The sequence below is a fragment of the Castanea sativa genome, chromosome 1 (genome assembly GCF_040712315.1).
Source record: "Castanea sativa cultivar Marrone di Chiusa Pesio chromosome 1, ASM4071231v1".
In the NCBI taxonomy this organism is placed as follows: domain Eukaryota; kingdom Viridiplantae; phylum Streptophyta; class Magnoliopsida; order Fagales; family Fagaceae; genus Castanea; species Castanea sativa.
In genome coordinates this window covers 91,344,619-91,372,197 of record NC_134013.1, presented here as the reverse complement: position 1 = coordinate 91,372,197, position 27,579 = coordinate 91,344,619, and the positions used below count along the sequence as shown (strand labels likewise).

General features: G+C 34.5%; 3 protein-coding genes across 3 annotated transcripts; 1 reads left to right on the top strand and 2 right to left on the bottom strand.

Moving 5' to 3' along the window:
• Window positions 1–2,929: 2,929 nt before the first annotated feature.
• On the bottom strand, window positions 2,930–10,631 carry LOC142638009 (uncharacterized). Its single transcript, XM_075811998.1, has 10 exons — window positions 10,417–10,631; window positions 9,903–10,183; window positions 9,462–9,810; window positions 9,098–9,322; window positions 8,481–8,740; window positions 7,615–7,835; window positions 6,892–7,017; window positions 5,726–5,911; window positions 3,732–3,869; window positions 2,930–3,652 (listed from the first exon to the last, which is right to left on the bottom strand). Exons 2-10 carry the CDS (start codon window positions 10,081–10,083, stop codon window positions 3,353–3,355), a joined length of 1,986 nt encoding a protein of 661 aa, XP_075668113.1. The 5' UTR covers window positions 10,084–10,183; window positions 10,417–10,631; the 3' UTR covers window positions 2,930–3,352.
• A 4,756-nt stretch (window positions 10,632–15,387) lies between these two features.
• Window positions 15,388–22,194, top strand: LOC142620572 (PHD finger protein ALFIN-LIKE 7). The gene is made up of 5 exons (XM_075793932.1): window positions 15,388–15,996; window positions 16,110–16,142; window positions 17,439–17,667; window positions 21,480–21,606; window positions 21,707–22,194. The coding sequence occupies exons 1-5, from the start codon at window positions 15,900–15,902 to the stop codon at window positions 21,977–21,979; spliced, it is 759 nt and encodes a 252-aa protein (XP_075650047.1). The 5' UTR covers window positions 15,388–15,899; the 3' UTR covers window positions 21,980–22,194.
• A 1,286-nt stretch (window positions 22,195–23,480) lies between these two features.
• On the bottom strand, window positions 23,481–25,939 carry LOC142609086 (pentatricopeptide repeat-containing protein At1g14470). The gene has a single exon (XM_075780722.1). The coding sequence runs from the start codon at window positions 25,859–25,861 to the stop codon at window positions 23,579–23,581; it is 2,283 nt and encodes a 760-aa protein (XP_075636837.1). The 5' UTR covers window positions 25,862–25,939; the 3' UTR covers window positions 23,481–23,578.
• Window positions 25,940–27,579: the final 1,640 nt, after the last annotated feature.

Here is a 27,579-nt window from a genome sequence, read left to right as displayed (position 1 = left end):
CTTCGGACAAGTGTGACATGAGCACACTATATATAGCAAAGTGAAAGTGAGAGATTGTTTTGTCCATGTCCAAAAGTGTTTTAGGAAATTAACTTGTGAGATTATTGTGGGGGTCGCTCAAGAAACAATCAGGTCTCAGAATGAAGACCAAGCTATCCAGTCATCTTGGTTGACCTAGTCACCAACCTGTGAATCTCTAGAAAGTAATGAATGTAATTATTAAACCATGATTCTAATATGCTACCTCTCACATGTGGACTTAAAAGTCTTCCTCCCTAATATGTGGAATTTTTAACATTTTTAATGAAATGTAAAATAGAGACAAATTAAATTTAAAATCTTCTATTATGTTAAATTACTGATTGTCTCAAAAGTTTAAAATGTTATAAAATAATAAATTTAATAATTTAACCATAATTCTAACACTCTTTTTTTTTTAAGGAACATATATAATTCTAACACTCAAAAGCAATATCTATTTGCTTACTTCATATCAGCATTTATTGCACCTCACAATAGACCATCACATTTTTTAGGAACATAATTCTAACACTCAAAAACAATGTCTATTTGCTTACTTCACATCAGCATTTATTGCACCACATAATAGACCATCGCATTTAGGGTCCGTTTGGATAGAACTTATTGCTGAAAACTGAAAACTAAAAACTAAAAACTGAAAACACTGTAGCAAAATAATTTTTAAAGGAGTAAAAATCACTGTTCATTCCAAAAGTTACTGTTCATTGGCCTAAAATCACTGTTCATGGCCAATGAACAGTAACAAACGCGCGTTGGAAAAAAAAAAAAAAAAAAAAAAAAAAAGAAGCAAAACTTGGACGTGGACGGGCTATCCAAACGCCCTCTTAATGTAATTGAAAATAATGTTTATTTGCTTACTTCACATCAGCATTTATTGTATCTCACAATAGACCAACACATTTAATGTAATTGAGCAAATTCTCATCCGCCTACTAACTTGGAATTATTTTCATGACACACGAACCCTCAATCAAATTGAGAGTACAACCAGAGGCCGAGTCTTGGGAGAATGACTTTCCCGCCAAAACCAACCCCTTACACACCTATCAATACCTCTTAATTTTGTTGAATAAGATACACAATCTCATATATTGATCAAGACTCTGCCATTTTTAGTTTTACCGCTGGTTTACTGATTTAAGCATCGAAGCCTCTATAACCAACCCTCAATGTGTCCCATGTCTGGTACAGGTTTCTCTTTCTTAACAGCATAACTATCCAGTTGCAATGACTCCACTAATGTTCAGTTCCAATCGAAGCCTTTGTTGCAATTTCGTTATTCCCTTAAATTTTACCCCCTACAATAGTGATTGGGCATTCTGTTAAGAGTTATATTATGTATGCTTCTATAATTTTACAATTGCTCGCATTTTTTTCAACTCCGTTCATTATTCTTTATAATTACTAGTCGTAGACCCATACGATGCATTGAAATAAATAATTATTTTGTAATTGTAATATAATATATAATTTATTCTCTAAAAATTTTTGAAGATAATTTGTTCTTCCTAAAAATTAAACAATTTCTATTCGATCCAATTAGGTCTACTTTGTTTCACTTCGGTCCACCTGGTCAATTTTAGTCCCCTTCAGTCCTTTTTGGACTAATTGGGTCTTAAATTGATTCTTTTTATATGTTACCTTTTCAAGTTTAACTCAAAATTTCTTTTTTATCTTAACTTTTTGGGTTAAAAAGTATGAAATTTTATTATATTTCGGCTAAAATCTTTAATTTTGAGTTTAAAAATACAAACAAAATAGAAATCAAAATTTTGAAATATGAACCCTAAAAATGCAATAAAAATTATAAATATTCAAAAGTTCTATTCGGTCCACTTTGGGCTTATTCGGTCCATTCTGTTCTCTTCAGTCCACTTTGGTTCTATTCAGTCCACATTGTTTCTATTCAATCCACTTTGGTCCTACTGGAGCCATCCGGTCCAAATTGGTCCTATTCAGTCCATTCTATCCACTTTGGTTCTAGTCGGTCCATATTGATCTTATTCGGTCCATTATATCCACTTTGGTTCTATTTAGTTGACTTTGATCCTATTATATCCACTTCGGTCCTACTCAGTTCAATTTAGTCCTATTCGGTCCTATTCGTTCCTATTCGGTCCATTACATCCAGTTTGATCCGAATCTGTCCATTTGTTGTTATTCGGTCCTATTCAGTCCACTTCAATCAACTTTGGTCTAATTCTTCCAATTCGGTGAATTTCGGTCCATTTAGTTTACTTCGGTCAATTTAGTTCTTTTCAGTCTACTTTGGTACATTTCATCCAATTAGGTCTATTTTGGTCCATTCCATTTAATTTGGTCCGTTCAATCGACTTCGGCCTATTCGAGCCAATTTGGTCCAATCAGTACACTTAGGTCTATTCAGTCCAATTTGGCATACCTAAATAGGAAAATACAAGTTTGAGTTAAGAGTACAATCAATTATTTAAGTAATATCAATTGTAATTATATGATATAAGTTTTGATTATCATAATAATCTCCTTAAATCACTTAAGTTGATGTTCCATAAAGCTAGGCCAGCAAAAAAGAAAGCTATAAAATATAAATTTATTAAATTAGGAAGGCAGCCTTTCTCTCTTTCTTTCTTGGTGGAAGGGAAGCTTCAAGCTTGACTAAAAAGATGCTTAGTGGGCCAAAGAGATTTGAAGGTCTGCTCAGCTGGACTGTGATCCATGATTGGCCCAGGTAGTGTTTCTATTAGAATTCTTCCTTCATATTAAAATTTAAGGAGGAAGGTCAATTCTCCTTGGCATAAACTTTAGCTAACCTGCCAGTTGGACAAATCAGGTTGCAATATGTCACACTGTATAAGCCTAATTTTGTGTACAGACATTTCAATTAAGCATGGCAATGTTCATTGAGACATTTCATGGCAATTCCACTGAAACACATTGATATACAATACATCAAATTGAAGAAAGCAACAAAAATGCAGGATTACCATTTCGTCGATTACTAATAATTTACATATACTAATTATACAAATTCCTTTAAATTGCTTAAAAACAACCAACCAGGACAAAAAAGTATCCAATACTGAAGAGCCAAAGATCATAATTTCGACCATAAAGATAATTACTTAATTTTAGCATCTAACTAGGAGCTACCCACTTAGATCAGTTAGCCAAGATTTTGCTTTGATACAAAATCACTGGTGACAAATGGTATTTTTATGGAGATTCTATCCATTGCTGTAGGAACCCTAGTCAAGATCACTGCAGTTCCAATTCAGGCAGCTAGAACAGTTGGGGACCAAACTTATCTCCTCTAGTCAAATAAAAAATGCACTTAAGCAGAGACAGTTCTCTTGTCAGTCGATATCTTTTTACCCTTGCCAGAAGATCGGCTGCTCTTACTAGTGCTATCCGCACCTTTTCTTGGAACAGACCGCTGCATGATCCGAATGGGAATTCCACCCAAATCAAAGTCGTCCTTCAAAGACTTGGATAGGAACCTAAGGTCTGTATCTGAGAGCTGTGCCTTTCCACTCACGAAGGCAACAAAAGTGGGTGGCCGGGCCTTCACCTGGGTGAAGTACTTGATCTTGGGTTGTGAAGCCTGATCTTTCCAAGAATGCCTGCCCATAACCTGACCAAACAGAAAAGAAACTTTTACTACTGCCAATTTATCTGTTTGCAGGGTTCAGAGAGGAAATAAAAGGACTCACCTTACGCAACCAACGATTGAGACGAGCTGTGGACAACCTTACACACCATTTTTCATATGTATCAATAACCTGATGTATGACTGCTGTCCGGCCCCTTCCCTCCAATGCTGAAATGAATACAACTGGAATTCCAGTTACCTGCTAACAAAGTCATGTCAATGCTAAATACTTAATTTATCACCATTTGGAGGACATTGTTTCACAGAAATTTTTTTTTTTATATATATAAATATTGCTTCATCGAAATTTTGAAAATAAAAACAATAGAACAATATGACTATACCAGATTCTTCAACAATATCTAGCACCTACTATGTGTCCCAATTAACCACTTAATATTTGCATCTTTTCTATCTTCCTATTCTCACTTTGATTCCTGAATTGAGCTATTAAACAATTTTGCTGAAAAATGCCCCCCCGAAAGACCCGGGTTCAAGTCCCGGCAACAGAATATAAATTCCTTTTACTTATCAAAAAAAAAAAACAATTCTGCTGAAAAAGTGAAACTGGCAGTAAGGTGTATGTGCATACACGTGTACTATGAGCTTGTGAAAATCCTCTCCTTTTTAAACCCAATCTACGCACTCTATCTTACAATATCCTCCACTTGAACTATTCACATATTCCTGTTGGTTCACACCTTCCAAAAGCTTAAATGATAAAACTTTATCATCAATTTTAATATCTAATTTGAACAGCACATCTAGCATTATCAGGAAATCAAATTATCTAAATGAGGGTATTAAGGATAGAGGTCAGGGGTTGAACCAGAACCATCAGTGATGATTGAACTATCAGGAGCACATAGCAATGTTTGGTTGAGTCTCTTTCTTTAAGCAGTTAAGTAACGTATGAATATTGGCTCACAAGATTAATAACATAAGCTATATCAGGTATGTTAAAGAAAGGTCTACATGCAGCCTCAATGTTTACTTCTACTAGAAGAAACTACATCTTATTCATCAACCATCTCATGATTGAATCAACAACAAACCACATTCAAATCAAACAATATCTTTCAGAAAATCAAGTACTTAACTAACCACACTACTTTTGTGCCAAAAGTGTCTTTGGTTGACCAAATTTTTATATCTCAAACTTCTCAACAATGACATAGTTCAGGCCACTGTTCTATTTCAAATATTTGTTTTAACATAGATTGAACAGGTTGTATTTTACCATCCAGAGAGATAGATTGAGTGAACGGTGTTGCAGACACCAAATAATGTTGATTGATTCCACTGAACTAGATTATGGGATATGAATTCATTCAAATTTATGGGATTTGAATTTCATTTTAATTTGTGGGGTTTAAAGGATTTGACATTTCTTCCTTATTTAAAGTAATTTGGGACCCTATTTATTGGCCCTTGAGGAAAGGTTATGGTCATGTTGAATTCGATGAATAATATGGAATTAAAATTTCTCTCTCTAGTTTGATAGTGATTCCAAGCAACCTTAGGTGGTGATTCCTAGGCCCATCCTTCCTTTTCTGTTCTATTTATTTTCCTCAATTTTTCTTTGAATCTTGTGAAGCATCAAACAAATTCTCCTCTATTTAGCCTTCCCCTTCCCTCAGGCTATGACTCACTCAGATTACAAACAAGATGGCGTGGAATGGGAATTCTACTTTAATGGGGTTCCCAAAGCCCATGCTAGGCAATGGTGTCTACCTCTCAGGGTCAGGGGGTGAGAATTGATCTGAATGCCAACATGATGGGCCACCAATAGGCTGAGGTGGAAGCCTGGAATGGTGTGATTCTAATTAGAACTCCAATAAAATTTTTAATTAAGTTACAGGGACTGTTTCAGTCCATAAAGGACCTTCTCCAATCCAGAAACTTTCCTTCACTTCCCAGAAAGGAACTAAATGATAATGCATGTACCCAGTCTCACTAGAAAACAAAATAACAAAATGAAATTCGCATGTGTGGAAGATAATAACAGACACCCTGAGCAATACAATTATGCAACTACATCATAAAGTGGCACACCTGTGGTATAACTGTCTGAATTTCTAGAGGAACAGCTTCCATGACCTTCTCAGCTAGAGTAGAATTGTGTTTTCCTCTAAGAAGATCCATCTTGTTCACTATCACAACCAAACCACGCCCTTCTTCAACTGTTCGTCTTGCTATAATTACTTCATCATGTGTCATGCTTCGTCTAGCATTTGCAATCTGATCATCAGATGTATGAAAGTTATAACAAAAAATGTAGTGATCTGTAGATGCTCCAGGTCATAGCATTGATAATGTGTAATCTACACAAATTAACATAGGGAATTAATCATCTAAAACTGCTATCTTCATCATTCAGTTACTTTAACTACCATCTTCAATTTCAGCTATTTGTTAGATATCTCATGTAGAAAACCCGAGAAAAGGCTTGAAACAGTCTCCGCTATATTCATGTCATTCACACATTTGAATTATCATCCTTTATAATGAAAAACCAACACTGGGATTATGAATAGTAAGTTACTATTAACTTTCATCACACTGAGTGCGATGACCTTAGCAAAGATACAATAGCATGAACTCTATCATTCTGTTTTCTGAAATCTGTATCATTCTGGTTCAGAAATCAGCAACTATATCACAGCCATACTCCAAAGTGTTGTACAATGGGAGAAGTTAACAAAAATAACTTAGCAGAATCATAATTATCCGCTTTCTAGGAATAGTTGTTGCCAGCCGTACATGATAATTAACTATCTTTAAAATGCACAGACTGTCCAATTACCTAAGGAAAAAAGTATAGAACTAACCACAACTAAATATATATTTCATTGATGATCTGCGACAGCCCTTCCTTTCATTCTTTTCAAATTAAAAAGAATTCTCATTATATTTACTGGAGTTCTGCTTTTAGGTTTCACATTTGACCTTCTATAAAAATAAAAAGAAAAAGAAAGATAGTATTGCTTGATTAAGGTTCTCAATCGAGTCTACGACTTTCTTTCTTCTGGTCCCAAAAAAATAAAACAAATGTACCACATTTTTGTTATGTCCATTCCAGAACTACATGACTGCTGAAAAATTTTCTGGTGGAATTGCAATTTGGCATCTTAACAGTAACTATTACGTTAAAGGACAGTCATAGGTTCATCATACTATCACAGAAAATGCAGAAAGAAAAACAAAATGTATTGACAAACCTCTTCTGCATCAAGGACCAAACCAACTACATGGGCCCTCATTAGATTCTTTCTTGACTGCACAATGCTCAAAGATGATGGCCCTTTCTCCTGTTTTGTCCTCTGCAACCAACCTGCAGTATCAACCTGCAAAATAAGAGACAACATCATACAACATACTTGCGAATCAAACATAAAAATCTCCAATAGCATCCTATAAAAATTAACTTTTCAATTTAGAAAGCATAACTGAAATACATTATAGCCACCATCTATAGAGCACATTGTGGTCGAGTACGTTGGGACCCAGAAATCCAAAGCCAGTTACTTAATTTCTTACATTTAACAATGAAAATATCATAAATACAAAATAAAAGTAAAGAAAAATTACTAAACAAGTAAGGGAACTTAAGATTGAGATAATCAATGGCTGCCATGACAGTCAATGGACTCTTTAAGAATGCTTTTTTTTTTTTTGATAAATAACTCTTTAAGAATGTTGTCAAAGTTGGGGTAGAAAAATGAAGTAATGCTATGTGAGAATTTTTAGATTGTGAAGTTTAAAAAAGGCTTGCAAAGAGGACAATAAAAATGATCATGCATGAAGAGAAATCCATCCATTGAACTTGTTATCAAACATTAATGGCAAACAAACAAATAGAACAAGAAAACCAAGATTAGATAAAAACAATGCAGCAACAAAGCATACAATTAAAAAGAGAACATAGAGGAAGAGTATATTACCAGATATATTTTTCTCCCTTGAAATTCAAAATCAGCTCTAATTGAATCTCTAGTCAAACCAGCTTCTGGGCCCACTAAAACACGATCTTCTTGTAACAACGTGTTCAGCAAGGTTGACTTTCCAACATTAGGACGTCCTACAATTGCTAACTGTAATGGCAGCTTGCTTTGCTCATCCTCTCTACAGCTACTGTCCTCGCTATTGCCCTGATTATCTTCATCTAGGATTAGGAAAAGTGGAAAGTAGGGTTAGAAAGTAATAGGATGATGACATAGTTTGCTCTTTTTATCAAAACATAATTGAAAAAAAAAAAATCAAGTTTTCAACCCAAGAGGAGAGTTTAAGTTTTTAACTAATGACGTCCACTTATGGGGTGTGATCCCCAAGTCACTACCACTTGGAGTTAAAACAATAGAAGAAGATAACAGCACTTCTCTCTTTCTTTTTTCCTTTTTTGGCAACACAATTAGAGAACTATATGCAAGATTTCCATTTCATGACTTTATACTAGATCCAAAGTCTAAAGATATTGGAATAATGAAAACCTTGATAGAATTATAGAAATGTATCACTTACGGAAAATCCAAATGCCAAAAAGAAAAACTTGAAAAGCACTGCACTTATCTTTCAAGAGCCACAGTTCTTTTTTTTCAATTGCCTCTAAAAATCAACTCTAAGTCATACAGCATACAAGCCCTAAAAGGCTAAAATCATGTAGATGTTCAAAGTACCTTCATGGAAATTAAGCACAATTTTATAATTTATAAAAATTGATGGAGATCCTCAATTTATAAATAAATAAATAAATAAAAGCCAATTTTTTAATGTGGGATGACAAATCCTTTTGGAAATGAGGTTTGCTTACCATTTAAGACCTGAAGCATATAATCCTCAAGCATAGGCTTAAGAGCTTCATGAAGTTCTGTCATACCCAGTCCAGTCTCGGCAGATATTGCAATAGGATCCCCAAATCCTAACCTATAGACTTCATCAGCAGCTGCCTTAAGAGAGTTACTACCATCAAAAAGTGATTCAGATTTATTCATTGCTACTACAGGTTTGATCCCAGGAGCATTTCTGCGGAACCACTTTCCAACCTCCAAATCAAGGGGGTGAAGTCCAGCTCTAGTCACAAAACGAAATCCAAAAAAAAAAAAAAAAAAAAAATTTTCAAACAAAAGGAACAAAAAGAGAACAAAAGTATGCACCCAAGCATTCCAGGTAGGGTGACTATAAATGTATATTCATTATTCATGTACACCAATCTCACATCCAACAAACAACCCCGGGTTATATGGATACTGCAGAATGACCAAGTGTAACCTGGACAACTGTAAATAGTTCTTTCTTTAACATAAGACTCTTTGAATTTTTAATTTTCTTCTCATATATATCCTTGAATTCTCCCAACTTGTAAACCATATTTTCATATCTAAATGAGTTTAGTACATGAAAGATGAGAAAGTCATCCCCGAAACTAACCTCACATCTATCAGGAACATTGCAAAATTGGACCTTGCTAGCACATTTGCAGTCATTTTTGAAGTTCTGCCAAGAATAGACCCTGAAGATGCTTCTGTTTCTAGTCCAGCAGAATCCAATACTCTAAATCGCAAATTACCCAGTTTGGCAACACCTTCTCGTATATCCCGAGTAACATGATCATCTGGTGTATTATACACAAGGGCCTCCCTCCTTCGAATTAAACTAAAATTTACCCACATAAAAAAGAATAATAATCAACAAGAAATAGAAATAACATGCACATCAAAATCTACTGAAGAATACTAAATTTACATTTGTACAACAATTAATATAGATCTAAGCACGTAAAATTGAAACTGACCGGTTAAACAATGCTGATTTGCCCACATTTGGCCGCCCAATAATTATTACGGTTGGAAGCAAATTAATGTCAACTTTAGTGAAGTCCACTGGTTTCTCATACACACCTTTAACTTTCTTTTTAATAACATCACCACCATCAGATTCAAAATCAACATATGGCTCTTCCAAATGACCACTTGCATCATTGCGCGACTCAGAATCCAACGATTCATTTTCAGCCAGAGTGCAAAGTCCACTGGTAGCCTGAACTGCACTAGGCAGATGGAGGCTCAAGATTGACCTGCAGCAATTCCAAACTGAAGAATTCCTTCGATTACCATTGACAATGGCCGCACTAGATAGTGATCCTGGAAATCAACAAAATCATGACCAACCATAGAGTTGGCAACCTTTGTCATGGTTAAGGGTCAGACAAATGAAACAAGATTAGAGCTTTTACCCGATATGATCTTGATAACATGATCAGAATGTGCTATAGAATGAAGGTGGTGTCTTTCTTCGAAGAAATATGGGATTGGGTCAATCACACAGTTGTGTAGAGAAGTGCTTCTATGAAGTAAACCAACAAGACCATATTGCCTCTTCCGGACTGAAAGGGCTCGAACCCATGAATGAGACATACCCAAATGTTTTGGTTATTCTAATAGCCACCCGCTATTCATAGAAACACACACATATACAGTTCCCAGTCCTTGCTACCAAAGCCACCAAATACTCCAACTACAACGTAAAAAAAGAATATCAATACGAGTATAGCATAAAAGGCACGGGCACAGCAACGTTTAAGACTAAACCAAAAAATCCCAACTTCTAAAAATCCAAAATAATGAAACAAAATTCTGAACTCTTCTCGTAAAGAAAATCGCTTTTTTGAAGCTTTATATCAAACAGATGGTATGCGTCCCTGGAAAAATGAAACAACTTAGCTACTTAGAAAAGTTTTCAGTACCTACCTGGGTTGGAGTAGAATAAGGAGAAGAAGCAGAGAATGATACAAAAAACGATTTCTTTTCTGGGTTTTCAACTACGAAAATAGGAAATGAAAATCAAAGGCCAAAGCTTTTGCAGCCAAGCTCATGCAACCATCAAATTCAGCAACGCCACAACACAAACCTTGACGGACCTTTTTGAAAGGGAAGAGCGAGGGACTAGACGACGTGTAGTTTATGCTTTTCTTTTAAACATATTTTATTTTCATTATTTTCACTATATGTATTAACCAAAATTAAGGTAACCCTCTTTCCTCAAAAGAGTGGTATAGACTATAGAGGAAAAGAACATATAGGAAGCAGTAGGCAGGCAGCAACACAACATAAAATTTGGGTGTCCATTACCATTTGCAATGGACAAGGGTAGCATCATTTGATGAATAATCACAAAATTCTATACTAAGAGCTTTAGTATCATCTAAGATGAATTTATAGAATATACTTTAACTTACTCTAGGACGAAGTATGAGACATTGAGGTTAATGAATTTTAAGTTAATAAAATATATTATTTTTTAAAAGGGTTTTAATCTATAGAGTCTGCTCTTAATAATTGTTCTTTATTATCAAATCAAGACATCAGTTGATTTTTGGTGTAAGCGAGATAGAACCTCGGATCTCTTATTCGATAATAAGAAAATTTACTAGTTAAGCTGATAAAACATATATATATATATATATATATGTGTGTGTGAAATAATTGATTGAAACATTGACAAAAAAATTCAAAGCTAAGAAATATAATCTATTTTTTATATATTATATTGAAAATTATTGTGTTAAGTAATTTTTAAAAATTATGTTATGTATAAATTAAATATTAAATAAAAGTTAAATTAAATTAAGATATTGACCACAATTTATTTATTATATTGTTAACATGACACATTCACATAAGTTTCTATGTAAATTTTTTATTTTATTTTAGTTATGATAAATTGATAGTATTTCAATCTTTATTTTTTGCTCCATAATGAATTGCCATGTAAGTTTGTAACGTGTTTGATAGTATATTGATAATACTTTTACATTTTTAAATTCTATAAAACATTTTTTTTGGAGCGATCCCCCCCCCCCCCCCTTCATTTCTCTTATCATAGTCACAATGCCTCCAATGTTTGTTTCAATGTCAACTTACTTCCAACTCCACCTTCCATACAATCATGAAAAGCTGCCCCTTAAGCAACTTTTATTGGCATATAGAAAGCTCTAAAACATGTACATAGGTAACATAGCAAGTGAAGAAGTATGATTTACACCCCAAAGTACTTTTTTTTTATTTTTTTTAGAGAGAGTTTTAACCTATGGCGTCCGCTCCTGATGATAGCTCTTTATCATCAGACCAAGACACCAATCAATTTTTAGTGTAGGCGGGAATTGAACCCCAGATTTCTTATACAACCATCAGAGACTTTACCAGTTGAGCTAACTGGAACCCACTACACCCCAAAGTACTTAATCAACGGATAAATTGATCAAGTTATGTATTATTCCAAAGTAATAGCATAATTTTATTTTATTTTATTTTTTAGAAAAGTGATAGCATAAATAGATACCTAAATTGTAGACATAACTCACTAAATTTATAATCCATAATAATAACAACAATGAAAACAACACTCAAATTTTGGTGACGAATTAAAATACCAATAAATAATCCCTTGAAATGAAGAATCACTTTGGGGGGAACGCTAGAAAACAATAACAACAAACTCATGATTGAGGAGCAAACTTTTTAGTTTCATTTATACTTAAGGAGAAAGGCTCTCTAGATTAGCTTTATGCAACTATCTACTTTTTGAAAATCGTGTTTTTCGTTCAAAAAAGAAAATCATGTTTCAAAGAGTTTATATGGATATACCAAGAGGCTAGGGTAATTCATACTTAAAAGCAAGATGGTCGATACCGTACCGGCCAATGCACTGGTACCAGTACACTTCTATTTTGTACCGGAAAAAATACCGGTCATACCGGCCAATTTCAGGCAATACCGACCGGTACCGGGCGTACCGGCCGGTACAGAAAAAAGCTTTTTTTTTAGTTTTGTAATTTTTGAATTTTTGTAAGGGCATAATGGTAACTTATTTACATTAACTTATTAGTATTATTTGTTTTCTTAGTATGCAATGAACAACTAAGCTTTCTATTTTTTATATTGTGTTTTTTTTTTACTTTTAATTGATACCAAAGTCTAAAACTATGAATAATTTATTCTGAATTGAGGTAATGTTTTATGATAAACTTTTATATTTACTATAATATAAGTGAAATATTATATGTTTATAAACATGGTTCTAGAGATTTTGGTATGTGTATATAATATATATATATATATATATATATATATATATATATATATAATAGCGGTAAACCCGAAATGGTACACCAGTATTGACCGGTATCCGAAATATATCGTACCGGTGACCAAACCAATACAGCCTCCGGTACGGTATTGACTTCCTTGCTTAAAAGTAGAACAGATTTTTTTGTCTAACATTAATGGTGGCTTGAGCAAAATCCAATTTTCGCTCAACCAATTTACTGAGCAACTTCTTTTACAAGTTATAAATGACATAATTACATTAATTTACAAACAATACACATGATTTTTCAAATGACAATTTCCATTTCTAAAACCAAATGGCATGATATATTATTTATTTTGTATTTTAAATATATATCTTTTGTTGATAGAAAACAGTAGTAACTGAGTATGTGTTACCCATTGTTGTAAATGGATATATATATATATATATATATATATATATATATATATATATAGACACACATATAATATATTTACTCTATCGGCTAACTCAATGAACTAATATTTTAATATAAATGCAAACTTTACTTATGGTAAAATCTAAACAAAGAGGATTTCAAAATATGTGTTACATGGTAGAACTTCATACTTTCTTTACATAGAATTTTTGTTTTTATATATAATAATTATTGGATCATACTTCGCAAGGTCTTTTTTCTTCAACTTCCTCGAGCTCCTTATTTTAAAGTCAATTTTGATGGAGTGGTTTTTCGGGATACTAATGAAGCAGGTCTTGTTGCTATGATTTGGGATAGCAGAGAAATTGTTCTTGCTTCTCGTTTTGAGAAAGTCCCTCTCCCCCCCCTCTTCAGGCGATGTTGAAGCTTTGACAGCAGTTCGGGGCACTTCTTTTTACACAAGGACTCGGCTTTTCTTCTCTAATCCTAAGGGAGATTCAAAGATTGTTATCAAGACTTTGAGGAGTGAGGATGAATCTTTTGCTTCTTTGGTCACCTTCTGGAATCAGTGAAACCCACTATAGATGCCTTTAGTAGTATTTCTCTCTCATACCCATAAACTTGGCAATTTGGTAACTCACAACCTAATTAAGTATGTAAGACATGCTAGAGGTTTATCGGTGTGAATGGAGGATGTCCCTTCCCATCTTCATGATGTTCATTTGGCCGACAATGGCTAGTTATACAAAAGTTTTTTTGTTCTTATTTTATGTTATCCTCAATTAATTTGTGTGATTATAATGTTTTTTTTTTCCTTTAAAAACATATCTCGTAAATATTAGAATGTGAACCAGTTTAGTAATGTTTAGTTGACCACAAATCTCTCTCCCTATGTACTTGTGTGTGTATACATATAACTTATATATTTGGTAAATGTTCAAATAAATTGTAACAAATATGTTAAAATAAATAAATTCTTTCAAAAGAATATTTAAAAAAGAAGTCTACACACCAATAGGTAATAACACAAGTGGCATTAGATCTGCTATATAACAAAAAAAGAACAAGAAAAAGAAAAAAAAAAAAAACAATTGTAAGCTCATCTATGGAGAACATCAACAACAATAAAACTCCATCAGTTCTAAGAGAAGTGATGTGGGAAGCTTTGCACCTCTCCTTTTATTGCTGATTAGGGGAAAAAAAAAGTGTTTGTTTTTTACTATTTTCAAAACTGTCCCTATTATTTTAGTTTAAAATGGTTTTCTCAAAAACATAAACTACATTCCCTCTCTTGTGTGAATTTGTTTCTTAAAAAAAAAAAAGAAGTTTTTTGATAGATGATCAAAAAGACAAATTCAATTAAAATAAAGAGAAAAATGCAAAGAGAGCCCCTGCTATTTGAGTTAGATGCAAATATTGACCCATTGTGTTATCAATTTTTATTTATTAACCTCCATAGTTTAAGAATTATCCAAAATAGCCTCTTAATGTCAATTTTGTGCATACTATGTGACCATTTATATCTGTCATTGAGAATTTTGTATTGAAAGTGAGGATTGACAACATGGATAGACAATGGAAGAGAGTGAAGTGAGATTCAAACCATAGACATTAAACAATGATCACTTGAACTAAAAACTTCATAGATGTTAAACATTTTATACCTTAAATATATTGCATTTAAAATTGAAAAAAAAAAATCAGATATATTCATTTATCTTATTATGAGTGGTGTTAAACAAATAAAATTCTAACACGTTAATCTAAAATTAAACATCTAAAGTATTATTAAAACCAAATCCAAGCATTTGTCCGCAACTTTGCTCATGTTGTGAGAGAAAAATAAAGAGAGACAAAAATATTAATAAGAAAATGTGGAATAAGAAACCTAAGGCATCTGTAAAATATTTAGAGAAAAAGTAATGCACATATATTTCAGATCAGATTTGAAAACCCAATTATTCACAAAAAGCCTAAAGTAAGCAAAACCCATTATTGAAAAATTGAAGTGAAAGTGTAAAACCCACTCTATATCCATCCATATTGAGAGTAGTATATAATAAACAATACTTGGAAAAGAGCAAAAAAAGAAAAAGAAAAAAAAAGCTTGAGGATGACCTCAAACTCTCAAAAGAGTAGACAACCAATAAGAGAGAGAGAGGAAAAGACCCACAAATTAATTGAATATAATAGGGGGCTACTCTAGACCTAGGAGGAGCAATCTAAAACCCCTTTTGCTTGTTGGTCTCTCTCTCAAAGTCTCTCAACCCCTCATCTTTATTTTAAGCCCTTTTCTCTAAATTTTTGTCATATTGTCTTTCTCATATCCTATTACACAAAAACCCCTATTTTTTTCCTTTCCTCTTTTTTCTTCTCCATCTTCTTATACTCTCTACCTTGTTTGGACTTTGGACTAAAATTAAAAATCCACAAACACTCCCTCCTTCCCTCTTCTCTCTCTCTCTTCACAAAAGCGCTTTTTCTGAAATTGGAATATAAACAACAACAAATACAAAACCCAAATCCAAAAAGAGAAGAAAAAAAAGAAAAAAAAAAGAAAAAGAAAAAAAAACCCTAATAAGGTCATTGAAACCCTAATTCTCAAATTGGGAATTAATTTCTTCATATTTTTACAGAGAGCGGCATTTTTTATTTAAATAGGGGTGGGAATTGAAAATTGAGATAGTGAGAGAGAGCAAAGTTGAGAGCTTGGAAAAAAAGAAAATGGAAGCAATACCACATCCAATACCCAGAACAGTGGAAGAGGTTTTTCAAGATTTCAAGGGCCGTCGAGCTGGTTTGATCAAAGCCCTCACTTTAGGTACACTCTATTCTTCGTGGGTCTTTCTCTAATTTCTGTTTTGCTTTTTGAAATACTACGTTGCTAATTTTGAATTTTTGAAATTTTTTTTTTTCTGGGTTTCAATGTTGCAGACGTTGACAAGTTTTACCAGCAGTGCGATCCCGGTGCGTAATTTTTTTTTTGTTCTTTCTGTATTTTTGTTTTTCTAAACCAAAAAAAAAAAAAAAAAGTTTTTTTTAATATTACGTGACATGGGTTTGTGGTGAATTTTATTGTGAGTCTGCAATTGATGACATACTTGGTGTTGACTGTACTTTTTGATTGTACAACTTGTGGGTTTGTTATCTGTATGTGTAATTTTTGAGAGTTTGTCAAAAATTCTTTATTTTTTTGAGAAGGTTCTTAACTTTTGCTACATGTTGTTCTTGTTTTCAACAGTTGATACCGTATACATGTCCTCTTTTACTGTTGTTTTGGTTTTGTATTACTTTCTACTTATGTTTGCTTTAGTGACAAGAAGGTCACAACTTGTTATTTAGGGAAAGGTCAATCTAAATTCAGGATTTCAAGGGCCGAGGTACCTTGATAAATTTACCCTGTTTGGCCTATGGTACATTGGATATCATGGTTTCCTGTCCACAGCTTTGGCTTGATGAATAATTCTGAAACACTTTGAGTCTACTAAGGGATATCGAGGATTATCAGTGCATTCTTGTTGTTTCTAGTGTGGAGATAAAGAAGACCTAACAGTGCTTTTCAATATATGCATATCTTCATTTGTAGCATAGATGGCTTACGTGTTTATATTTTGGAGGTCCCAATTTTGTACTTCATAAATCTAAAATGTTTGGGTTGTTCTACTATAGATGGTAGTATTTTATAATGGTTATTGGAAGTAATTTTTACAGCTGAAGCTGCTAATTTAAGGTGAGCTCACTCTCAATACATACAATTGGAGGCAGCTTTTCCTACTTATAGATGGACTAGGTTTTTGAGGGGTACAATCTCATTCTAGTTGTAATTTTTCAATATATTATTTTCTCCTGTAATTGTTAAATAAGAGCTCTTTGACAGAATCAAATGTAATCTTAAGTTATTTTTTACTCTTGCGTCTTTGATCATTTCAGTTGTAAAGAGATCCATAGCAATTAATACTATAACTATGATTATATGTATTAAGTTTGATCACTTGCAGTAATGTTTTTTTAATAAGTGTATGTAAGATATCATTCTTTTGCTCCTGCTTCTTTGTCATTGAACATACATCCAAATGGACCTAGAAGCATCACTATTGGTTTGAAATATCTGTCATTTATTTACACTGTCCTCATACATTCTAAATATTTTTTTTGTTGCCATATAAAAAACCCCGGTGTGGTGGAATGGATGTGAATTTGATTACATTGGTAGGTGAGGAGAGTTGTGCCATGTTTCTTAAGGTATTAATGTTTTGCTTTTAGAGAAGGAGAACTTGTGTCTGTATGGACTTCCAAATGAGACCTGGGAGGTTAATCTGCCCGTTGAGGAAGTGCCTCCTGAGCTTCCTGAGCCAGCATTGGGTATCAACTTTGCTAGGGATGGGATGCAAGAAAAGGACTGGTTATCACTGGTTGCAGTTCACAGTGACTCGTGGTTGCTTGCTGTTGCTTTCTATTTCGGCGCACGCTTCGGGTTTGGTAAGAACGAAAGGTATGTAATTGTTTTCTCTACTTTTTGAAATTGTTATCACTGGTAGTTGCAGTGGCTGTGATTACTCTGGCTTTCTATAATATCAACTCAAGATTTCCTGGTTGCCAATTCTTATTATAGATTCTCTCATTTGTTTTCCTTTCATGTTATTCTGTCTTCTATACAATTATAAGAAAGAAAGAGAGGTTGTCTCAGGCGACACTTATTGAATAATTATGTTTTGTCTGAGCTCAAAACCGTCTTTGCATTTAAAGTTAACATTTTTTTGGATATGTCCGCATCAGCTGTATTTTATTTCTACATGATTAATATGTCAAAGATCTGGAGTAGTAGTAACCAATTATTCTATATCTAATTCAAGCACATAATAAGATTGTGGGTTCCATAAGCTCGAGTTAATATATTTATATAATTTTTGGTATCATTCTGTAATGGTGCAAAGATATTTTATAAGTGCTAATGGGAAAAGAATGAAGTGATATGTTTTCATCAGTACTTTATTCCCCCCACCATCCCCCCTCCCCCCCCCCCCCAAAAAAAATCCACTCACCCACGCTGCCTCCACCACCATGTCCCTCCCTCCCCTTCCCTCTTCTCCCTTCAACTCCTCCCACCACCACCAATGCTTTATGACTTTTTGTGAGTTATTTATTCATTTTAAGCATAGAGGTTTTTAGCGCAACCAAACACTAGAAAACTATTTAAAGGGTTTAAACCAAACGAAAAAAGTCATTTTCCCAGAATTTTTCACTAAAAACATTGCTGCCAAGAAAATGTTTTACTTTAAAACAAACGGAGCCTTTTATTATTCCAGATTAATTAATTATTTTGAAGCATTGGTTGATACTGGCAATTTTAGCAAATGTTCCCATAGTGATTAACATGAGTTATGTTAACTTCATTTTCCATATTTTGTGATTAGCTCTTATGGCAATGACTTAGTATATGATAAAATGTATGTTAGATGGTTCTCTTTGTGGCCACTCCACAGAAGAAGCACAAGGTTTCCCATTGTTCTGCCCTCTTGTTTTGCGAGTTAATTATGTTGCTTAGTGATTTGTAGAAAATGGCCCTTCCATAGCAGGAAATGTTGATAGACTTGTCAGCATGTGTTGTTGTGTACTGGGGAAAGAATGGGAAATAAGATCCAAAGTCCTATTTCAGTTGTAGTACAGAAGAAGCTAAAGAAGTCTAAGGAGAAGGACAAGTAAGAGAGAGAATGCCTAAAGAGAGAGGAGTTTATATTGGTTGTACTCTTACTAGATATGAGCAATAAAGCTGTTTTACTTTTTATCATTACCTATTTGAATGCAAAACTATGTCGCTTCTTCTTTGAGCTAATTTTGAACCGCAATCAGCAATGGGCTCTTGTTTTTTTAGCTTTAATCAGTTCTTCCAAATCTTTTTGAGTTGATGAGTAAATAACTAGAGACAAATTTTTTTTTCTTTGGATCAGTCATATGATCTGGATTAAAGTTAGATCATCTTTCCTTTTTCTTTGAATACAGGACGCTAGGATGAAATTGTTATGGATAAAATCAAATTGTTAAAAAATCCTAAGTATACAAGAAAAGGGCTGTGTTTCAAGTTCATAATTCAGAGTGCTTCAATTAGTTAAATTTTGCAACATGAGCTTAGTAACTTGTCCTATTTGAACTCTGTGGGTGCGTCAAATGGTATTCTAATGTTCTTTGACAAAATAGTGCTAGAAAAACTGGAAGAGGCAGTGGAAAATTACTCAGTATCATGAAAAAAAATTGAGGAATGTTGCTGATTTTGCTGATGGCTTTGATTGAGATTTCTCTGGTGTATATGACCCCAATGCAGATATGGAAAGAAGACAATTGTGGAAAGAGTTGGCAGGAGTTCCTTGTTGCATGGGGTGGTTATCAAAACATCACTCATTAGTCATTTCCCTAGTGAACGTGTGGATGTAGAAAGGGTCTCCATAGCCATGTGGGAAATTTATGTTTTCATTTCAGATCTTGGGCTGATGGATTTACCCTTGGAAGTTGGAAGGAGGTGCATTTACCTAGTCTATGAGCCACCATCTATGTCCAAACTAGACAGGTTTCTTATTATATTGAACTGGGAAGAAATATTTCTGCAATTTAACTGTCAGATTGCTTCCCGAATTTTTCTCGACTTTAATGGGATAAAAAGCACCATTTAAATTTGAGAATATGTGGCTTAAAATGGAGGGCTTTGTGGAGGGACTCCTGATGGCACAACCATGGTATGGTTTGAAAAAGAAAAAAAAAAAAGTCCTCTTTGGAAGCTTAAGATTAAGGAAAAGTCCGAGAATAAGTGTCCATGGTAATTAAATATGTTAGGAGTATTTTATTTATGTTTTACTTGGTTTTTCTAGAGTTAGTGGTATTTTAGTAATTATGTGGTTGTTAGGTGTGGGCCTTGGGTTTTGTTTAGTTTATGGGTCTTTATGTGTGGCGCCTGATTCAATTCAATTAGGGTTTATTTTACTAATTAACCTAGAAGTCCTACTTCTATTAGGAAAATTTAAGATGTAGGATCAAACAAAGAGGGGTTTTATTGAATGTTTTGAGTATTGAGGTATGTTGGCCTTGTTGTTCTTCCCTCTCTCTAATGTTGTTCAGGCTCTCAGTTCACAGATTGTGGAGAAATTCAATTTCTGTTTATTCTTACCTCTTTTCAACCCTAAATAAAATATTTTCTCTTCCCTACAAAACCTTACTTTTAAAATGTTCTAATCTTTAGATCCACTAGTCCCCCTAAACATTAACCTACCATAAGCTTGCATAGTCAAACTCTCTAATTTGTTATGTCACCTTCTTTAGGGTTGTATGCTGGATGACAATAAATTTCATCTGGTAAATTGGCAAACTGTTTGTGTTCTTGTTCAAGCTGGAGGATTAGATTTAAACACTGTTGTTTTTTAACCAAGCTCTACTTGCCAAATGGTTGTGGAGGTATGTCAAGGAGAGGGATGCATTATGGAGCAAGGTAATAGATATAAAATATGGCATTTTGTGGGGTGGTTGGTGTGTGTATGTAGTGAGGGGTCCTTATGGAGTATGTTTATGGACGCACATTAGAGGTGGTGGGGAAAACTTTATTAGTTATGTGTGAGGCTTGAGGCAGGGAATGGTACCAGAATTCATTTCTAGCATGATTTCTGGAAAGGTAATTCTTTCTTTAAGGAAAGGTATCCTGAGCTTTTCATGATTGCTAGGGATAGAGATGCATGGGGAAAGTTATCATACATGTTTAGTTACATGTGCATTTATCTATGACTATTTTACTTTAGAAATAAATGTTAAATTTTCCTGGATTTTTTCCCTTATAAAAAACAAATGTTAGATTTTTTTTTTTTTGGGTTGTAATTTCTTATTCTATTTTGTATTACTGATTTCTTTAGGTAAAGAAGTCACCATTGTTAGACTATCTTAGTTTTCTGTTTAATGCCTTCTGGATGTACCCTTGACATTGAAATTGACAGTGAACTATTTGAATATGTAAAAGAAAGTGAATGCTTGGTCTGATAAAAAATTACATTTGTTTACTAAGAAAAAGGTACTACTATTGTTTACTAAGAAAATAGGTATTACTATTGTTCTGGTCATGTACAATGTTAGAAGCCCTTCTATAAAGCCAAGATTCATATTACGGGAAATGTTGTCCACGGCCCCTTTCTATAAAGCCAAGATTCATATTATTATTTTTGCAGGAAGCTATAAAAGCCAAGAATTAGTGGCTACATTTCATCTATAAGTGTAGTGTATAAGATCAAATCAAGGACGTGGTTCTAATAATGTTTGGAATTGGATTTACAGGAAGAGGCTTTTTCAGATGATAAATGATTTGCCAACCATATTTGAAGTTGTGACAGGCAATGTCAAGCAACCAAAGGACCAATCTGCTACTCAAAACAGTAGCAAAAGCAAATCAAGTGGAAAGACGGTAAGAAGGCACAGTTTCACAGAAGTTCTTATTTGCTTTATCCCCTTTGTATGGCTCCTTTGTGTAATGTTTTCACTGCTTTTATGTTGCCTATAAACAGTCCCGGCAATCTGAGCCCCAGACCAAGGGAGTGAAGATGTCTCCACCGCCGAAAGAAGATGATGAGAGTGGGGAAGAAGAAGAAGAAGATGATGAACAGGGTGCAACTTGCGGGGCCTGTGGGGATAATTATGGTACTGACGAGTTCTGGATTTGCTGTGACATTTGCGAGAGATGGTTCCATGGCAAATGTGTAAAGATTACACCTGCAAAGGCTGAACATATCAAGCAGTATAAGTGCCCAAGTTGCAGTAACAAGAGGTCTAGAGTTTAAATCTAAGCTGAAGAGGTTTATACCTTTTTAGTTACAATTTGAAAGTAAAACAGAGTCTGTCTTATTTTAGTTGATGAATTTGAATGACTGCTGATGAATTTCGGATTTTTAGTTTTGCTACGTTTGGTAATTGTTCTGTCTAATTCTATGGGGAATTGTGTTTTAAAATAGTGAATGGCAACTAGAAATATTATGTCCAAGCAATTTTCTGGTTTGATCTTGGTGCTTATTATCTTTTATTTCTACAGATTTCTACCTTAGTTTGGCAATTGGCAACCAATGAATTGCTTTGAACCTCATTATACTTGATTCTTCTTGATTGGATATGTCTCTATCTAAGCAGCCTCATATATGATCAAAAGTATAACATGTTAAGTCATTCCAACTGCAGGTTGGAGTTCTCGTTTTTGAGGGTGCAATTTGTGGCTAGATTTCTGAATTTCTTGTTTCATGGATGATTTGATTTTAATAAGAGGCAACCAAAGTTGGGAAAGAAACAGGTTCAAATTCAGGGAAAACATGGAAGTGAAACTTCCAAAGTGCAAAGTTCTCTTGAGCAATTTAAATTCACGTTCTTCTCCTTTGGTATTCAATTGAAGTGCAAACGTTTCTATTTACTGAAAGAGGGAAAGAATTGGCGGACAGGGCAAATAATCATGAAAAAAAATGTACTGTTCTCTCTTCTATAATCGAAACCTGTCCTGAAGAAGAAGAATTTCATTAAGCAATAAAATCAGCAAATTAAAAAAGTCTACCACCCTGTTCATTTCTATTTGTAAACATGGGGCGCGGAAAAATTGGATATAGTAATGTACCAATGGAGTATAATTAAAATATATTATGTATTTTGCCCTTTAAAAATTTAATGAGTTATCTGAAATTATGTTTATATAAACATAGTAGGGTAGATCTTATCCCTCACATCAACACTGAACATCTAGCTATTGATTAAGCTCAAAGGTAGTACAGAAACAATACTTAATAGTAACATAATTGCAAATATCAACACTAAAATCTACAACTCAATAAAAGATGCTTGAAAAATTACAATAACAATAAGGATATTAATATTAGGCACAACCAAACATCTTTAAGTCTATTTTTATAAATAACATCTTCAAGACCATCCAAAAAGAGAATGCACAAAGAAAAATAATTCTCAAAAAGATACTTTCAAAATTCATTAACAATAATTACAAACTCAAAGAGTCCAAGAATAATGCTCCTAAGCCATATGTTCACTTACATCCAAAACAAAATTCCATATAAAAAAGTCAAATTATAATACAATTATAAAAAACTAGGTGAATTTAGAAAGGTTTTAAAACCAAGCGATTCCATCTCTCTATTGGTTGCCATCTTTGAAGCGTAATGGTTTATGACCATTCACCAGTCAGTACCCATAATCTTTCCCCAATCATGACACATCAAACTTATTTGGTCTACAGATGGTATTTATTCATATTGTATTTGTATGGCCAAAAAAAAAAAAAAAAATTGCCAATACTCAAGTTGCAATATTTGAATTGAATATAACGAAAAGCAGAGGAGTGAGGAGTCCCCACACCCCTTTGATGGTACCAGATGTGTTGTCTCTCATTACCAGTAATCCTTGCAAGAACATAGCCCATTACTGAAATGGTGAAACCTATTATTGTCCCTCACAATTATCTCCCTTCCCTGTAAGTTGGAGATAATCTTAATAGCTGTATGGCAGTCCCAACATACCCTTAAATTCTTCACCACCCTAATCACTGCCCCTACTTCACTAACCAGAAGAGCAAAACAAATAGCCAATTTCTCACTATGAGTTCCCACCATCTCTTCTTTCTCTTCCTCTTCAACATCTCTCAGCACACAGCTTTTGTCAGCCATATACCCATTCCTCCTCATCTTCCTTCCCAGTTCTGACAATAGCCCATAGATGTCATCTGATCGTTCATGCATCCTGTCTCCTACGATGAACTTATGTATTTCACCCTTATATTCTACCCAACTCCATCCAGTTGTCTTCTTCACTCCCACTTTTCTCATTTTTCCCCTGACCCTCTCAACATCTTCCCACCTCCCTGCTGAAGCATATATGTTGGAAAGCAAAATATAATTTCCAGAATTATATGGTTCAAGCTCAAAGAGCTTGCTTGCAGCCAGCTCCCCAAGTTCAACTCTTTTGTGAATCCGGCTAGCATGTAAAAGAGATCCATAAACTCCAGCATGTGGTTTTATTGGCATGCTTTCAATCAACTTTCTAGCTTCATCCAGTTCACCTACTCGACCTAGCAAATCAATCATGCATGCATAATGATCTACAGCAGGAGCTTGGATTGATTTGAAGACCTTCCAACCTTCTTCCAGTAATCCAGCATGGCTGCATGCTGTCAGGACACCAATAAATGTCACACGGTCTGGTTCAATACCTTCTCCTTTCATTTTTGACATTAGTTCAATGGCTTCCATTCCATGTCCATGAGTTGCAAACCCTGCTATCAATGTGTTGTAGGAAACAACGTCTCTTGTTTCCATTTCTTGGAAAACTCTATTGGCATCTTCCACACTCCCACATCTTGAGTACATGAAAATCAAAGAGTTGTATCCTGAGATGCTGAGTTTGATATGGTTTTCATTAAGGATGTTCACAGCCCAATTTCCCAATTTCAATGCCCCAAGATGTCCACAGGCTGAGAGAACACTCACCATCGTCACCTCATCTGGTTTCAAGCCTTTAGTAGCAGTCATATCTTTAAAGAGCTCAATTGCCATGGCTGACTGCCCATTTTGAGCATAACCAGCAATCAATGAGTTCCACGAAACAACATTCTTTTCTGGCATCTTATCGAAGAGCTCTCTAGCTGAAGTCAAATCCCCAACCCTTGTGTATGCCGAAATCATGGCATTCCATGTAATAGAGTTCCTATACACGCCCAATTCATCAAAAATTCTATGAGCAGTCTCAAGGTTTCCACACTTTGCATACATATCAAGCAGCGTAGTCTTGACAAAACAATTTAAATGGATCTTCTTCTGGTCAAGTGTTCTAACAAGTGAATCCGCTAGGCAAGGATCACCGTGCAATGATAATGATGAAATAACAGTAACCCAAGTCGTTTCATTTGGTTGAGCCCCAGCATTAATCATGTCATCAAACAATCTTAAAGCCTTCTCTGCAAACCCATTCTGAGCATAACCTGATAGCATTGCATTCCATGAGACCACACTTTTCTCGGGCATCTCATCAAAATACCTTCTTGCACTCTCCAAATCCCCCTTCTTAGCATAACCAGTAACCATGCTGGTCCAAGTAACAATATTCCACTCAGGCATCACATCAAAGAGTCTACGTGCTTCAACTTCATCCCCCCACCTCCAGTAGCCAGAAATCATTGAATTCCAATCGGCAAGAGTCCTTTCAGGCATTTCATCAAACAGTTTTCTAGCAAACTTAACCGGGCCATATTTTGCGTACATATCCATGATTGCATTGCGTACATAACGATCCTGAAAATGACCCAATTTCACTACTTGGGCATGAAACAAAATGCAGGCCTCCCCAGCCAATTTAATCAATACTGGGTACACAAATGTACCAGCAGGCCTTATACCACAATATTGCATTTGTTTAAACAGAGAAACCACTTGACTATGAGCACCCAATTGGGAGTAATATCTAAGCATGGAAGTGAAGACATAGCCATCAGGGCAAGGCAGAGAGTTAAAAATGAGATGGGTATAGGCCAATGGTGCGTGGAGGCGTGTACAGTGAGTAAGGAGTAATGCCACCCAGTAGTTATGGTGGTGGAGGGAGTTTTGAATGAGGTTTGCATGAAGCTGTGTTAGATGTTTTAGGTTGGTTACTTTGCATGCTATGGAGCCCAAATGTGACATTACAAAGTTGACATGCTTTGGCTCCCAAATAAAATTTGAGCATGCCTCAAAACAAAAGGCCAAAATTACATTAGAAGCTTGTTCACTTCAGTTCAAAGTTCAAACTGTGTAATAATTAGGTAAACAGTAAAAGATAACTATCTGTCCAAAAATTGCACTTAAGATTTAACAGAGGACTCCTATTGATACACATCATGAGGAAGGAAGGACCCCACTTTCAGTGTCATCACTGTACGGTCTGTCTATCCGAAACTTGCATAAAAGTTCATGTTTTGATTGGTACGGTTAAAAGTGATCTAGGTGATGTAAAATCAATCCTTCAATAAAATATATATATATATATATATATATATATATATATAAAATGAGAAACTACTTATGAAAGTATATGAAATTCTGCCAAGTGACGTTTTGATTTTGTTATTAGCCTTTTTTTTTTTTACCTCTTTTATTAATTTATTTTATCATTACTTAAAAGTTTACAATAACTTATTTTACTGTTTGTCGGAGAGTTTTTGTGATAAAGGCTGAAAATGCAAGAATGACCCAAATCTCTCATTAGGTTTTTAATAAGTGTTTATTGTGGAAAATCAAACCCAAAATTCCTAATGTACAATAAACAAAAGGCTAATGGTGCTTTGACAAGAGAAAATAAAAATGCTAATAACAAAAGTATAGAAAAGTATAAAAACATAATTGGTCTAAAATTTCGACCCACAATCAACGAGAAGAGGAAATTGAAAGAGGTTGTGAGGAAGAGAGAGAAGATTCTTCTGTACCCATATTTCCACCCCTAAGGTTCAGAATTATGAGAATGTTTCCTAGCTTAGTGGGTTTTTGCTCTCAAGTTTTAGCTCTATGGGGAAAACACGATTCAACAGGTCTGAACTTCGACCCACAGTCAGCGAGAAGAGGAAATTGAGAGAGGATGTGAGGAAGAGAGGGAAGGTTCCCTTGTATCCATATTTTCACTCCCAAGCTTTGGAATTATAAGATTATTGACTGACTAAATGAGCTTTTGCTATGAAGTTTCAAGTATGTGGGTAGAACATGGTTGGTCCCTTTATGAGTTGAAGAGAAAGTTTTATATTGAGTTTGAGGTGTTGCTCTTAACTGGTTTTTGCATAGTGGAAGAGGTTCTTATCCATCGCGATACTAATTTGGTGTTTTGGCTTGGGTTGCTTTTGTTTAGAGAAGAGTTTAGCATGCTTTTAACATGATTTGAGAAATGTTTGACTAAACTCTTATTGGATCCCCCTTTTTAGTTGTTTTAGACCATTGGGAGGCTCACCTAAATGAGAGCTAGCAGCTGAAGTTGGCCAATGAGAGCCAACCATTTTTAAAGGAAAAAAAGGGTTCGGACAAAAACTTTGGGCCATAGTCACCCAGAGCATAAAAACTATTTTGGGGTGAAAATTTTGAATACAAGACCTCTTCCATGATCTGAGGTGCTACCAATGTCCATTGCCCACTTGGTAGCACGCATGGGCTGGGCTCATGCAAAAGGTTAGAAAGGAACCGACCAATACCCTCCAAATCACATTTCCTCAATTTTTCCTATAAGTTGCATGGACTTGAGTCATGCTTAAAAGAACAAAATATAATATAATACATGAATTGAGCCCACAAGGAAGTCGGGCTTGTAAAAAAATGTGTCACGAAAATGGTTATCAACACTGTTATCTTATTAGTATCTCAGTAATTGCTTAACTTTACAC

What these genes read in the sequence shown, in the direction of transcription:
- LOC142638009 (XM_075811998.1), bottom strand. Translation starts at nt 10,083, where the DNA reads ATGTCTCATTCATGGGTTCGAGCCCTTTCAGTCCGGAAGAGGCAATAT. An exon ending in ATGTTCCTGATAGATGTGAG is followed by an intron (nt 8,741 to 9,097) that starts GTTAGTTTCGGG and finishes TTTTGTGACTAG; the next exon opens with AGCTGGACTTCACCCCCTTG. An exon ending in AAGGGAGAAAAATATATCTG is followed by an intron (nt 7,018 to 7,614) that starts GTAATATACTCT and finishes CTTATTTTGCAG; the next exon opens with GTTGATACTGCAGGTTGGTT.
- LOC142609086 (XM_075780722.1), bottom strand. Translation starts at nt 25,861, where the DNA reads ATGTCACATTTGGGCTCCATAGCATGCAAAGTAACCAACCTAAAACAT.
- LOC142620572 (XM_075793932.1), top strand. Translation starts at nt 15,900, where the DNA reads ATGGAAGCAATACCACATCCAATACCCAGAACAGTGGAAGAGGTTTTT. An exon ending in TTACCAGCAGTGCGATCCCG is followed by an intron (nt 16,143 to 17,438) that starts GTGCGTAATTTT and finishes TTTTGCTTTTAG; the next exon opens with AGAAGGAGAACTTGTGTCTG. An exon ending in GCAAATCAAGTGGAAAGACG is followed by an intron (nt 21,607 to 21,706) that starts GTAAGAAGGCAC and finishes GCCTATAAACAG; the next exon opens with TCCCGGCAATCTGAGCCCCA.